Raw genomic sequence first — 13,724 nt, 5'->3', positions numbered from 1 at the left:
GCGGAGAGGATAACTGATGGGGTGCCACGGAGAGGATGACTGATGGGGGGCCGTGGAGAGGATGACTGACTGTGCGCTGAGGAGAGGATGACTGGCGGGGGGCCGCGGAGAGGATGACTGACGGGGGGGCCGCGGAGAGGATGACTGACGGGGGGCCGCGGAGAGGATGACTGACGGGGGGCCCGCTGAGAGGATGACTGACGGGGGGCCGCGGAGAGGATGACTGACGGGGCGCCGCGGAGAGGATGACTGACGGGGGGCCGCGGAGAGGATGACTGGCGGGGGGCCGCGGAGAGGATGACTGACGGGGGGCCGCGGAGAGGATGACTGACGGGGCGCCGCGGAGAGGATGACTGACGGGGGGCTGCGGAGAGGATGACTGGCGGGGCGCCGCGGAGAGGATGACTGACGGGGGGCCGCGGAGAGGATGACTGGCGGGGGGCCGCGGAGAGGATGACTGACAGGGGGCTGCAGGGAAGAATGACTGACGAGGGGCCGCGGAGAGGATGACTGACGGGGGGCCACGGAGAGGATGACTGAGGGATCTCATTCTTGGGCTTCACTGCTGAACTTTATGGTGCGGAGTCTTATGTTGGTGGTTTGGGCAATGCAATGAATATATCGGGGGCTGACATTTAGGGGGCCATAGTCTGCTTTCCTTATGTTCCTGCTGTATGGGGGGCGCTCCTCCTGTGCAACCACAAGTCTCCCCGCTCGCAGCACATGGAGAGACTCTGCGTCCGTATCTTTTTACCTCTTAGGCCGGCGTCACACTAGCGAGTTTTACGGACGTATGAGAGGTGCAGAAAATATGGATTGCATACGGTACAATGAATCTCTATGGCCCAGCTCCTATCTGCCGTATTTTACTGATCCGTATTATACGGTCTTGTACGGCCGTAGAAAATTGCAGCATGCTGCGTTTGTCACCGTATTACGCAAAAAAATCGCCAATGAAAGTCTATGGGTGCGAGAAAAATACGGATTACACACGGACCAGCAGTGTGACTTGCGACAAATACGCAGCGGTGTTCTATAGAAAAGCCGGTAATTCAGTGCGGTGTACAGTAAAATCACACTGACAGAATAGAATAGGTAGAATAAATGTCTACACATAGAATAGGTATATATACATATATATATGTCAGTGAGACACATATATATATTTATATTTCATACAGCGCTAGATATCATAAAAGCCGGTAATTCAATTGCCGGCTTTTCCTCTCTCCTTCCCAAACCCGACATGATATAAGACATGGTTTACATACAGTAAACCATCTCATATCCCTTTTTTTTTTGCATATTCCACACTGCTAATGTTAGTAGTGTATGTGCAAAATTTGTGCACTCTAGCTATTAAATTAAAGGGTTAAATCGCGGAAAAAATTGGCGTGGGCTCCCGCGCAATTTTCTCCGCCAGAGTGGTAAAGCCAGTGACTGAGGGCAGATATTAACCCCTTTCTGACCTCGGACGGGATAGTACGTCCGAGGTCAGATCCCCTGCTTTGATGCAGGTCTCCGGCGGTGAGCCCGCATCAAAGCCGGGACATGTCAGCTGTTTTGAACAGCTGACATGTGCCCGCAATAGCGGCGGGTGAAATCGCGATTCACCCGCCGCTATTAACTAGTTAAATGCCGCTGTCAAACGCAGACAGCGGCATTTAACCGGCCGGGCGGCCGGAAATGAGCGCATCGCCGACCCCGTCACATGATCGGAGGTCGGCGATACTTCAGAGTAGTGACCATAGAGGTCCTTGAGACCTCTATGGTTACTGATCCCCGGCAGCTGTGAGCGCCACCCTGTGGTCGGCGCTCACAGCACACCTGCATTTCTGCTACATAGCAGCGAACATCAGATCGCTGCTATGAAGCAGAGGCGATCGTGTTGTGCCTTCTAGCCTCCCATGGAGGCTATTGAAGCATGGCAAAAATCAATAAAAAAAAAGCATTAACCTGATCGCTAAACGGCGTAACGAGAAAAAATTTTGAAACGCCAGAATTACGTTTTTTTTTGTCGCCGCGACATTGCATTAAAATGCAATAACAGGCGATCAAAAGAACGTATCTGCACCAAAATGGTATCATTAAAAACGCTGGCTCGGCACGCAAAAAATAAGCCCTCAACCGACCCCAGATCATGAAAAATGGAGACGCTACGGGTATCGGAAAATGGCGCAATTTTTTTTTATTTTTTTTTTTTAACAAAGTTGGGAATTTTTTTTCACCACTTATATAAAAAATAACCTAGTCATGTTAGGTGTCTATGAACTCGTACTGACCTGGAGAATCATAATGGCAGGTCAGTTTTAGCATTTAGTGAACCTAGCAAAAAAGCCAAACAAAAAAAGTGTGGGACTGCACTTTTTTGCAATTTCACCGCACTTGGAATTTTTTTTCCCGTTTTCTAGTACACGACATGGTAAAACCAATGATTTCGTTCAAAAGTACAACTCGTCCCGCAAAAAATAAGCCCTCACATGGCCAAATTGACGGAAAATTACAAAAGTTATGGCTCTGGGAAGAACCTAGCAAAAAAGCCAAACAAAAAAAGTGTGGGACTGCACTTTTTTGCAATTTCACCGCACTTGGAATTTTTTTTCCCGTTTTCTAGTACACGACATGGTAAAACCAATGATTTCGTTCAAAAGTACAACTCGTCCTGCAAAAAATAAGCCCTCACATGGCCAAATTGACGGAAAATTACAAAAGTTATGGCTCTGGGAAGAAGGGGAGCGAAAAACAAACACGGAAAAACGGAAAATCCCAAGGTCATGAAGGGGTTAATAGACTAGGGAGGTACCATGGTTATATGACACCCCCCCCCCCCCCCTGGCTAAAAACATCTGCCCCCAGCCACCCCAGAAAAGGCACATCTGGAAGATGCGCCTATTCTGGCACTTGGCCACTCTCTTCCCACTCCCGTGTAGCGGTGGGATATGGGGTAATGAAGGGTTAATGTCACCTTGCTATTGTAAGGTGACATTAAGCCAGATTAATAATGGAGAGGCGTCAATTATGACACCTATCCATTATTAATCCAATAGTACGAAATGGTTAATAAAACACATTACAAAGTACTTTAATGAAATAAAGACACAGGGTGTTGTAATATTACATTATTCTCTTAATCCACCTGAAGACCCCCGTTCTGTAAAAAAGGAAAAATAAAAAATCAACAATATCCCATACCGTCCGGCATTCTGGAACGTCCAACGATGTAAATCCATCTGAAGGGGTTAAATCATTTTACACCCAGGAGCTCTGATAATGCAGTTGTGCTCGTGGATGTAAAACTCCGGGGCAGGGCCGGACTGGCCATCGGGCAGTTCTGGCAAATGCCAGAAGGGCCGGTGGCAGTAGTGGGCCGCTCGAGTGTGCCGCTGTCGGCGCACTCCCGGCCCCGCATTCAACTATACCGGCGTCATAGACGCCGGTACAGTTGAATGCAATGATGGAGGAGAGAGCGTCTGCTGACGCTTCCTCTCCCATCATTCCCCGCTCTGCCTGGCGCCTGCCGCTGACACTGCGGGTGCGCGATGACGTCATATCATCGCGCACCTGCTGTGTGACCGTGCGGGCAGACTGCGACTGCTGAGACCAGAGCCAGAGCAGCGCGGGGCAGGAGGAAAGGTGAGTAGAGTGGTTTTTTGGTTTTTTCATCAATGAGTGATGACTGGATTGTGGAGCTATTGGGGGAAGGGGGGGGGGCCTCTGCTGCATTCCATTCTATGGGCCTCTGCTGCATTATATTCTATGGGGCTGGCTGCATTCCATTCTATGGGCCTCTGCTGCATTATATTCTATGGGGCTGGCTGCATTATATTCTATGGGCCTCTGCTGCATTATATTCTATGGGGCTGGCTGCATTCTATTCTATGGGCCTCTGCTGCATTATATTCTATGGGGCTGGCTGCATTATATTCTATGGGCCTCTGCTGCATTATATTCTATGGGGCTGGCTGCATTATATTCTATGGGCCTCTGTTGCATTATATTCTATGGGGCTGGCTGCATTCCATTCTATGGGCCTCTGCTGCATTATATTCTATGGGGCTGGCTGCATTCCATTCTATGGGCCTCTGCTGCATTATATTCTATGGGGCTGTGCTGTATTCCATTCTATGGGCCTCTGCTGCATTATATTCTATGGGGCTGGCTGCATTCCATTCTATGGGCCTCTGCTGCATTATATTCTATGGGGCTGGCTGCATTCCATTCTATGGGCCTCTGCTGCATTATATTCTATGGGGCTGGCTGCATTCCATTCTATGGGCCTCTGCTGCATTATATTCTATAGGGCTGGCTGCATTCTATGGGCCTCTGCTGCATTATATTCTATGGGGCTGTGCTGCATTCCATTCTATGGGCCTCTGCTGCATTATATTCTATGGGGCTGGCTGCATTCCATTCTATGGGCCTCTGCTGCATTATATTCTATGGGGCTGGCTGCATTCCATTCTATGGGCCTCTGCTGCATTATATTCTATGGGGCTGGCTGCATTCCATTCTATGGGCCTCTGCTGCAATATATTCTATGGGGCTGGCTGCATTCCATTCTATGGGCCTCTGCTGCATTATATTCTATGGGGCTGGCTGCATTCCATTCTATGGGCGTCTGCTGCATTATATTCTATAGGGCTGGCTGCATTCCATTCTATGGGCCTCTGCTGCATTATATTCTATGGGGCTGTGCTGCATTCCATTCTATGGGCCTCTGCTGCATTATATTCTATGGGGCTGGCTGCATTCCATTCTATGGGCCTCTGCTGCATTATATTCTATGGGGCTGGCTGCATTCCATTCTATGGGCCTCTGCTGCATTATATTCTATGGGGCTGGCTGCATTCCACTCTATGGGCCTCTGCTGCATTATATTCTATGGGGCTGGCTGCATTCCATTCTATGGGCCTCTGCTGCATTATATTCTATGGGGCTGGCTGCATTCCACTCTATGGGCCTCTGCTGCATTATATTCTATGGGGCTGGCTGCATTCCATTCTATGGGCCTCTGCTGCATTATATTCTATGGGGCTGGCTGCATTCCATTCTATGGGCCTCTGCTGCATTATATTCTATGGGCCTCTGCTGCATTATATTCTATGGGCCTCTGCTGCATTATATTCTATGGGCCTGTGCTGCATTATATTCTATGGGCCTGTGCTGCATTATATTCTATGGGCCTGTGCTGCATTATATTCTATGGGCCTGTGCTGCATTATATTCTATGGGCCTGTGCTGCATTATATTCTATGGGGGCTGTGCTGCATTACATTCTATGGGGGCTGTGCAGCATTACATTCTATGGGGCTGTGCTGTATTACATTCTATGGGGGCTGAGCTGTAATGCTGGATACAGCTGTAATTATATGTTATATAGCTGTGTTACACTCCCCTCACTTCTTGTAGCCTACAAGTGTACAAAGATATTATACAGTCACCATGTGACAAGTGGGCCTGTGTGACTTCAAATGCCAGGGCTGAATTTTAGTCCCAGTCCGGCCCTGCTCCGGGGAATGAACGGAGTGCAGGGGAATGTCCTGTAGTTACCTTGAGTCGCAGTGATGCGCCCTCTGCTGGATGTCCTCATATGAACTCGAGCGTGGGAAAAATTCCCAGGCTCAAGTTCATATGAGGACATCCAGCAGAGGGCACATCACCGCGACTCAAGGTAACTACAGGACATTCCCCTGCACTCCGTTCATTCCCTGTATTTTTACAACCAGGAGCACAGCTGCTTTAGCAGAGCTCCTGGGTGTAAAATGATTTAACCCCTTCAGATGGATTTACATCGTGGGACTTGCCAGAACGACGGAAGGTATGGGATATTGTTGTTTTTTTATTTTTCCTTTTTTACAGAAGGAGGGTCTTCAGGTGGATTAAGAGTATAATAAAATATTACACCCTGTGTCTTTATTTCATTAAAGTACTTTGTAATAGTGTGTGTGTGTGTGTGTTTTATTAACCATTTCGTACTATTGGATTAATAATGGATAGGTGTCATAATTGACGCCTCTCCATTATTAATGTGACCTAATGTCACCTTACAATAGCAAGGTGATATTAACCCTTCATTACCCCATATCCCACCGCTACACGGGAGTGGGAAGAGAGTGGCCAAGTGCCAGAATAGGCGGATCTTCCAGATGTGCCTTTTCTGGGGGCAGATGTTTTTAGCCGGGGGGGGGGGGGGGGGGCAATAACTATGGACCCTCTCTAGGCTATTAATATCTGCCCTCAGTCACTGGCTTTAACACTCTGGCGGAGAAAATTTTTTCCGCGATTTAACCCCTTAATTTAATAGAGCGCACAAATTTTGTACATACACACTACTAACATTAGTAGTGTGGAATATGCAAAAAAAAAAAAAGGGATATGAGATGGTTTACTGTATGTAATCATGCCTCATAACCTGTCGGGTATGGGAAGGAGATGGCAAAAGCCGGCAATTGAATTACCGGCTTTTATGCTATCTAGCGCTGAATTAAATATATATAATATATGTGTGTCAATGATATATATATATACTGTATATATGTTTTCCCGAACATTTGAGCACATAAATCCATTAGATGTCGGTTTTGCAAGCCTGCGAGAAAATATCGCAGTACGGATGCCATACGGATTACATACGGAGGATGCCATGCGCAAAATACGCTGACACACCCTGCCTACGGAGGACATACGGATTACTATTTTGGGAACATTTCTGCGTATTACGGCCGTAAAAAACGGACCGTATTTTCATACGCTGAGTGTGACGCCGTCCTTATATCAAGTGTTGCAGCTTCATCTCCCTCCTGTCCCCTTCCCTCTCTTCCTCTATATGATATTTTTGGAATCCATTAATTATATTAGGTATGGATAATGACTCCTCATCTGCAGTGTTTTAGATCCCTGAATGCCGTGTTATAAAGGATCTATTCCTACGATTCTATATCGATCTGCTCCTCTGGCTCGATCACATGGTGCCTGCGAATCGGACTGCTCCATTAACGTGACACGTTCCCTTTAAATATCAGGATCTTTCCTGCAGGGGCTGATGTGGAGTGGACGATATTCCTCCTCCCAGCCTTCTCGTGGCTGAGTCTCAGCAGTGACGCACAGCCGGTGATGACTCACACTTCACCCTGCCAGGGACCTTGTATGATCCGCTCCTGACAGGTGCACAGATTTCAGAACTTAGATTTCTGTGCCCTCCGCCCCCAGCCCTATGGCTGTAGCGCCCCTCCGCCCCCAGCCCTATGGCTGTAGCGCCCCTCCGCCCCCAGCCCTATGTCTGTAGCGCCCCTCCGCCCCCAGCCCTATGTCTGTAGCGCCCCTCCGCCCCCAGCCCTATGGCTGTAGCGCCCCTCCGCCCCCAGCCCTATGTCTGTAGCGCCCCTCCGCCCCCAGCCCTATGTCTGTAGCGCCCCTCCGCCCCCAGCCCTATGTCTGTAGCGCCCCTCCGCCCCCAGCCCTATGTCTGTAGCGCCCCTCCGCCCCCAGCCCTATGTCTGTAGCGCCCCTCCGCCCCCAGCCCTATGTCTGTAGCGCCCCTCCGCCCCCAGCCCTATGTCTGTAGCGCCCCTCTGCCCCCAGCCCTATGTCTGTAGCGCCCCTCCGCCCCCAGCCCTATGTCTGTAGCGCCCCTCCGCCCCCAGCCCTATGTCTGTAGCGCCCCTCCGCCCCCAGCCCTATGTCTGTAGCGCCCCTCCGCCCCCAGCCCTATGTCTGTAGCGCCCCTCCGCCCCCAGCCCTATGGCTGTAGCGCCCCTCCGCCCCCAGCCCTATGTCTGTAGCGCCCCTCCGCCCCCAGCCCTATGTCTGTAGCGCCCCTCCGCCCCCAGCCCTATGTCTGTAGCGCCCCTCCGCCCCCAGCCCTATGTCTGTAGCGCCCCTCCGCCCCCAGCCCTATGTCTGTAGCGCCCCTCCGCCCCCAGCCCTATGTCTGTAGCGCCCCTCCGCCCCCAGCCCTATGTCTGTAGCGCCCCTCTGCCCCCAGCCCTATGTCTGTAGCGCCCCTCCGCCCCCAGCCCTATGTCTGTAGCGCCCCTCCGCCCCCAGCCCTATGTCTGTAGCGCCCCTCCGCCCCCAGCCCTATGTCTGTAGCGCCCCTCCGCCCCAGCCCTATGTCTGTAGCGACCCTCCGCCCCCAGCCCTATGTCTGTAGCGCCCCTCCACCCCCAGCCCTATGTAGCGCCCCCAGCCCTATGTCTGTAGCGCCCCTCAGCCCTATGTAGCGCCCCTCCACCCCCAGCCCTATGTAGCGCCCCCAGCCCTATGTCTGTAGCGCCCCTCCGCCCCCAGCCCTATGTCTGTAGCGCCCCCAGCCCTATGTCTGTAGCGCCCCTCCGCCCCAGCCCTATGTCTGTAGCGCCCCTCCGCCCCCAGCCCTATGTCTGTAGCGCCCCTGAGTCTCACAATCTGCAGTCCGGCTGTGATCCCTGTAGGATCTTGGTAGAGCTGGTGACCACCGATGTGGCGCCATTACTCTAGGCTTTCCTTAGCCCGGCCCTCCTGGCTGCACAATGTGCTTTTCCAAGTCTTGCAGCCACTGTCTGCTGCATGTGACAGCGGCAGCGAAGAGACAGCAGAATCTCTCCCCCACTTCATCCAGCTTACTGTTCTCCATATGTGTCAGTGTCCACTGCAGCTCCAGCATTCTGTGAATAAAGCAGGTGGATCAGGATGAGCAGAGCTTCATGTTCTTCCCAAATGGAGTAGAGCAAGAAATTGTGGAACGGTGCATTAATCCTACAAGATTCCATCATCTATAATAACCCAGTGATCATCTACGTGTGCCATGTGATCAGTGTTGTGCCTTCACCTCTGCCCCTCCTGTCACCTGGGTCCCTGTCATATGTGATGGCGACTGGAGAACCACAGGCGAAGCGTCATCCGGAATTACCCCGGCTCAGGCGAGGAGCCAGATCCCACAGCTTCTCCAGTGAAGAAAAAATGATTAGTGATCGCCGAGCGTAAAAATCCCAAATAATGGAGAGATTAGGAATGTCATCACTAGAGACACTGACTGCTGCATCTAATCTTGTCTGATGAACCACTGTATCCAATCAATGTTATGCTGTCTGCTGACCTACTGTATCTAATCCTGTTATCCTGTATCTAATCTCGTGTGATACTGTCTGCTGACTTACTGTATCTAATCGTGCGATACTGTCTGACCTACTGTATCTAATCTTGTGTGATACGGTCTCGCCTACTGTATCCAATCTTGTGTGATCCTGTCTGCTGACCTACTGTATCTAATCTCGTGTGATACTGTCTGCTGACATACTGTATCTAATCTCGTGTGATACTGTATCCTGACCTGCTGTATCTAATCGTGTGATACTCTGACATGCTGTATCTAATCTTGTGTGATACTGCCTGCCGGGTCCCTTCCTGATGGGCGATTCTCCATTTTTGTGTTTTCAGGTCTTTTTTCCTCCTCTTCCTCTCGTCTCTTTTGCATTTTCCGTCCCGCGGCCGTTCTGTTTCTTGTGGACGAGTTGTAGTTTTCATTGACACGTCTCATTTTCTCTGGCGCAATAGTTAAATTAAATAATGTTTTGTCATTTTTTTCGGAAACCCATATGTTCTGTTCCCTGTAGATGAAGCCGTGAGGACGGTGGATGGACATTAGCGCGCACGCTCTTCTCCAAATGGTCCTTGTAAATGCTGCTGATAGTGACTGACAGCAGCATTCGGATCTCGCGCCTTTCCTTGCGGTCAGTGGTATCTGCCAGGTATGGGGCGAGCACAGCTCTGTACAAATGCTCAGGGCATGGGAGCTACTATTGTAATGTCCTCTATCAGGAAAGGGTTAAACCTCCTGACCCCCAATGCAAAATCGGCAGCCCTGTGCCACTTATGTGGTGGCTGAGATACTCTCGGGCCCCCGGTCACCAGGGCCCGGATGTGCCTGCTTCCTTGGCACCCCCTTGAGCTTCCCTTGTGAATATTCTGCTCTTCTGCTCATTGCTTCGGTCGGTACAATGTGCCACAGGGACCACCAGGCCACCACGGTCATCGGGCTGTAGCCTCAAGGCTCGGCTCCCCCAGAATATACCCCGTGTATGTTGGGCCGTGGCCTGTACGCGTGTGGTACGTAGACATCATGTACCCGAGGGGCAGTGCAGCATTACATGGCGGCCATTCGAGGAGCCATTTCTGCAGAGCAGCTCTCCATTATAGGCCACTTTACGTGACCACCACGAGGAGGGTCAGGACGTTGACCTGCTGCCAGTTCTGCGCCCCGGGCTGCTGGTGACATTTGATCCCGGACGGGGAGGAAGGCTGTCATTATGTGCAGGATTACGTCGTCTCGGCTCCGCGTTCACAGGTTAATTTCTTCTGCTTTATCCCTAATCACCTGCTCCAAAAACACAACATCTCGCCCACAGTGATGAGAGTACCACCCACTTCTGGCATCCACCGCCACCCAGCAAGACACGTGACCGGCAGAGCAAATCATCCCAGAGCCAAGACACCTCAGTCAATATTTGTCAGAAACTTCTCCGCAGCTTCGTTTGACGCAACTGAGGTGGAAGCCCAGAGAAGAATGAGCTCATGGAAAAGCTGAGCGAGCGGCTCCCGCTGCGACACATGTCCGCACCATGAAGGACCGGCTAGAGGAGCTCAAGAACAGAACCAACCCGGACGACCTGCTGGACTACGATGACCAACTGGCCTTCGATAACCCTGTCTTCCAAGATGCTGAGACTAGCGGGATGGACGTCTTCTTCCAGGAGATCTCCAGCTTGTGTGATGCCCTGAAGAAGCTCAAAGCCTTGGCGGAGACAATCGAGAGCAAGCAAGAAGAGGTTCTGTGCAGCACGACCGAAGCCAAGATCTGCGAGGGTAAGAAGGAATTAAGCACCATGAAGAACCTGCTCACCTCCGATGCCAAGACCCTGCAGTCCCAGCTCAGCCTCATGAAGACCAGCCTGACCCAGCATGATAAGAGCTGGATGGCGGAGCACCGGATCCGCCAAAGTCAATTCACTGTTATATCCAACCGATTCCGGGAGGTCATGTCCCAGCATTACATCAACGAGACCCGCTACGTGGGGAAACTGAAGGAGCAGATCATGCGGCAGGCGGACCTGGCCGGCCTGGACCTCCAGGAGGAGGAGATCAATGAGCTGATTGGGAGTCCAGTGGCTCCGCAGATCGTTGGCAATGACCTGGAGATTCTTAAGGTGAAGCAGCACTTAGCCGTTGCCCAGGAGAGGCACAAGCAGCTGCTGGACCTGGAGGTCCAGATAACTGAGCTGCACTCCCTCTTCATCCAGCTGGACCTGCTGGTGTCGGAGCAGGAGGGCGTCATTAATAACATTGAGTATAACGTCCTGAACACCATGGATTATATCTCACAGTCCAACGAGCAAGTGAAGAAGGCGCTAAAGTACCAGAGGCAGTCCCGGATCTCAGCGGTCATATCCGCGGTGCTCGGACTCTGTGCGTGCTGCACCTGCCTCTCCTGTATGTCCGGAGCCGTGCGGTAATGTCCTGGGGATGGCGCCATTCTCGTTTGTGAGGATTATTCGTTTTACTTAAAGGGACAGTATGGAGTATATAATGGTGCCAGAGCGTTATAAGAGATGCGGCTGATACCAGTCACACAGAATAGCCTCTCGGCACTGGAGACTTGTGATCATTGAGGGCAGAGAGGTCTCCATACTTCATGTCACTTATCCTATTCATGAACATTACAATCGCCTCTCCACAGTAATGGCTGATACCAGGGAGTAATAAATTGTAGTTACCTGTCCTACGGTAGCCTCCCAAAGTAATGGCTGATAACAGGGAGCAATAGATTGCATTGACTTGCACTGCCCAGACTGCCAGGTGTCAGGAGTGGATGGATGATTCGTAGTCCTGTGTTCTTGCTGCTAGGATGATGTTTATGTCCTGACTTTATTCTATGATATTAAATTGTGATATATTATGATAATCCGTGGCGTTATTTCTCCATCATGTGTGCAGCGGGTGAGGGGCGCACATTGTGGGGGCTGCATACCGAGCACTAGTGTACACAGGTTACGTGCTGGGCAATGGAACCATCCTCAAACCTCTTACTGCTGATCTGCTGGGGAGGAAAGTGGAGGGCATGTGGCCCCTGGGTCTGGGCTGTGGCCCCTGGCTCCTACCTTCCATCAGTGCTCTGTGCCATAATCGCTCCCTGCTGTCCCCCTGAACATATCTGTGACCCACAATCCACACACAGATTGGGGGTCTCGGTGCCTTATGTTCTCCCTTTGCAATGATGAATGCCCGCGTCATAGTGAGGAGAATCGCTGTCTGTGTCTCCCATTGATTATCGTGGCTGATGATGGTGGATTGTTGCAATAACAGCACTGTGGTGTTGGTAGTGGCTCTGGTGGTGATGGAGTAGTAGTAGCCATGGATTTTAGTGGTGGGGTTGGTAATATCTGTGGCAATGGGGGGGTAGTAGTGACTAACAGTTGAAATGGCTCGGTGGTGTTAGTGGCTTTGGTGCTGGGACAGTAGTGGCTGTGAGGGTGATAGTAGCTCAGGCAGAGGGGGTGGTAGTTTCAGTGGTAGTTGGGGGTGGCTGTGGCACTGTTGGTGACAGTGACGATTGAGGGGGTGGTAGTGGCGATGGTGGTAGTAGCAGTGGTGGTGGTGATAGTGTAAGTGATTGTGGAAGTATGAGCAGTGGGGGACTGGCAGTGGAGGTAGTTGCAGAGGTGGTGGCAGTAGCAGTGGTGGGGGTAGTTTTGGCTGTGACAGTGGTAGTGGTGGTGGCAGTGGTGGTAATAGCAGTGGCGGGGTGTGGCAGTGATGTTAGTAGCAGTTGGGGATGACAGTGGTGGGGTGCTGATAGTAGCAGTAATGGGGATGGTGGTAGTGGTGGTAGTAGCGGTGGTGGTAGTAGCAGTGGTGGGTGTAGTGGTAGCAGTAGTGGGGGTGTTGGTAGTAGCAGTGGCAGGATGGTGGTAGTGGTGGATAGTAGCAGGGGTGGTGGTAGTAGCAGTGATGGTAGTAGCAATGGTGTTAGTGGTGGTAGTAGCAGTGGCTGGGTGGTAGTAGCAGTGGTGAGGGTGTTGGTGGTAGCACCCTTGGTGGTAGTAGTAGCAGCAGGGTTGAGGGTGGTGGTAGCAATGGTGGTAGCAGTGGTGAGGGTTGTGGCAATGGTGATAGTAGCACTGGTGGGTGTGGTGCTAGTAAGTGGTGAGGGTTGTGGCAATGGCGGCAGTAGCAGTGGTGGTAGTAGCACTGGTGGGGTAGCAGTAGTAGGTGTAATAGCAGTGGTGGGGGTGGTGGTAGTAATGATAGTGGTGGGTAGTAGCGGGGGTGGTGGTAGCAGTGGTGGGGGTGGTTGTAGTGGCAAGGGTGGGGTGGTGGCAGCATTGGTGATAGCAGTGGTGGGGGTGTGGTAGTAGTAGCAGTGGCGGGGTGGTGGCATTCGTGAGTGGCGGTGATGGTGGTAGTAGCAGTGGTGGCAATAGTGGCAGTAATAGTAGTAGCAGTGGTAGTAGCAGTTGCGGAGGATGGCAGTGGTGATAGCAGTGGGGGGGGTGGTAGCAGTGGTGGGCGTGCTGATAGTAGCAGTGGTGGGAATGATGGTGGTAGCAGTGGCGGGGGTGGTGGTAGTGGTGGGAATGATGGTGGTAGCAGTGGCGGGGGTGGTGGTAGTGGTGTGTAGTAGCAGGAGTGGTGGTAGTGGCAGTGACGGGGTTGTAGTGGTGGTGGTAGCAGTGGTGGGGTAGCGGTAG

The 13,724-nt window shown here is 51.7% G+C and overlaps 1 protein-coding gene across 1 annotated transcript; it reads left to right on the top strand.

The window, feature by feature from the left end:
* The first annotated feature begins 10,521 nt into the window (after positions 1 to 10,521).
* LOC143809499 (syntaxin-3-like) lies at positions 10,522 to 11,920 on the top strand. The gene has a single exon (XM_077292579.1). It carries the CDS (start codon positions 10,599 to 10,601, stop codon positions 11,487 to 11,489), a length of 891 nt encoding a protein of 296 aa, XP_077148694.1. The 5' UTR covers positions 10,522 to 10,598; the 3' UTR covers positions 11,490 to 11,920.
* The last annotated feature ends 1,804 nt before the right edge of the window (positions 11,921 to 13,724 follow it).

This window comes from Ranitomeya variabilis, chromosome 2 (genome assembly GCF_051348905.1).
Source record: "Ranitomeya variabilis isolate aRanVar5 chromosome 2, aRanVar5.hap1, whole genome shotgun sequence".
Classification (NCBI taxonomy): Eukaryota; Metazoa; Chordata; class Amphibia; order Anura; family Dendrobatidae; genus Ranitomeya; species Ranitomeya variabilis.
This window is presented reverse-complemented; position numbering and strand designations above follow the sequence as displayed.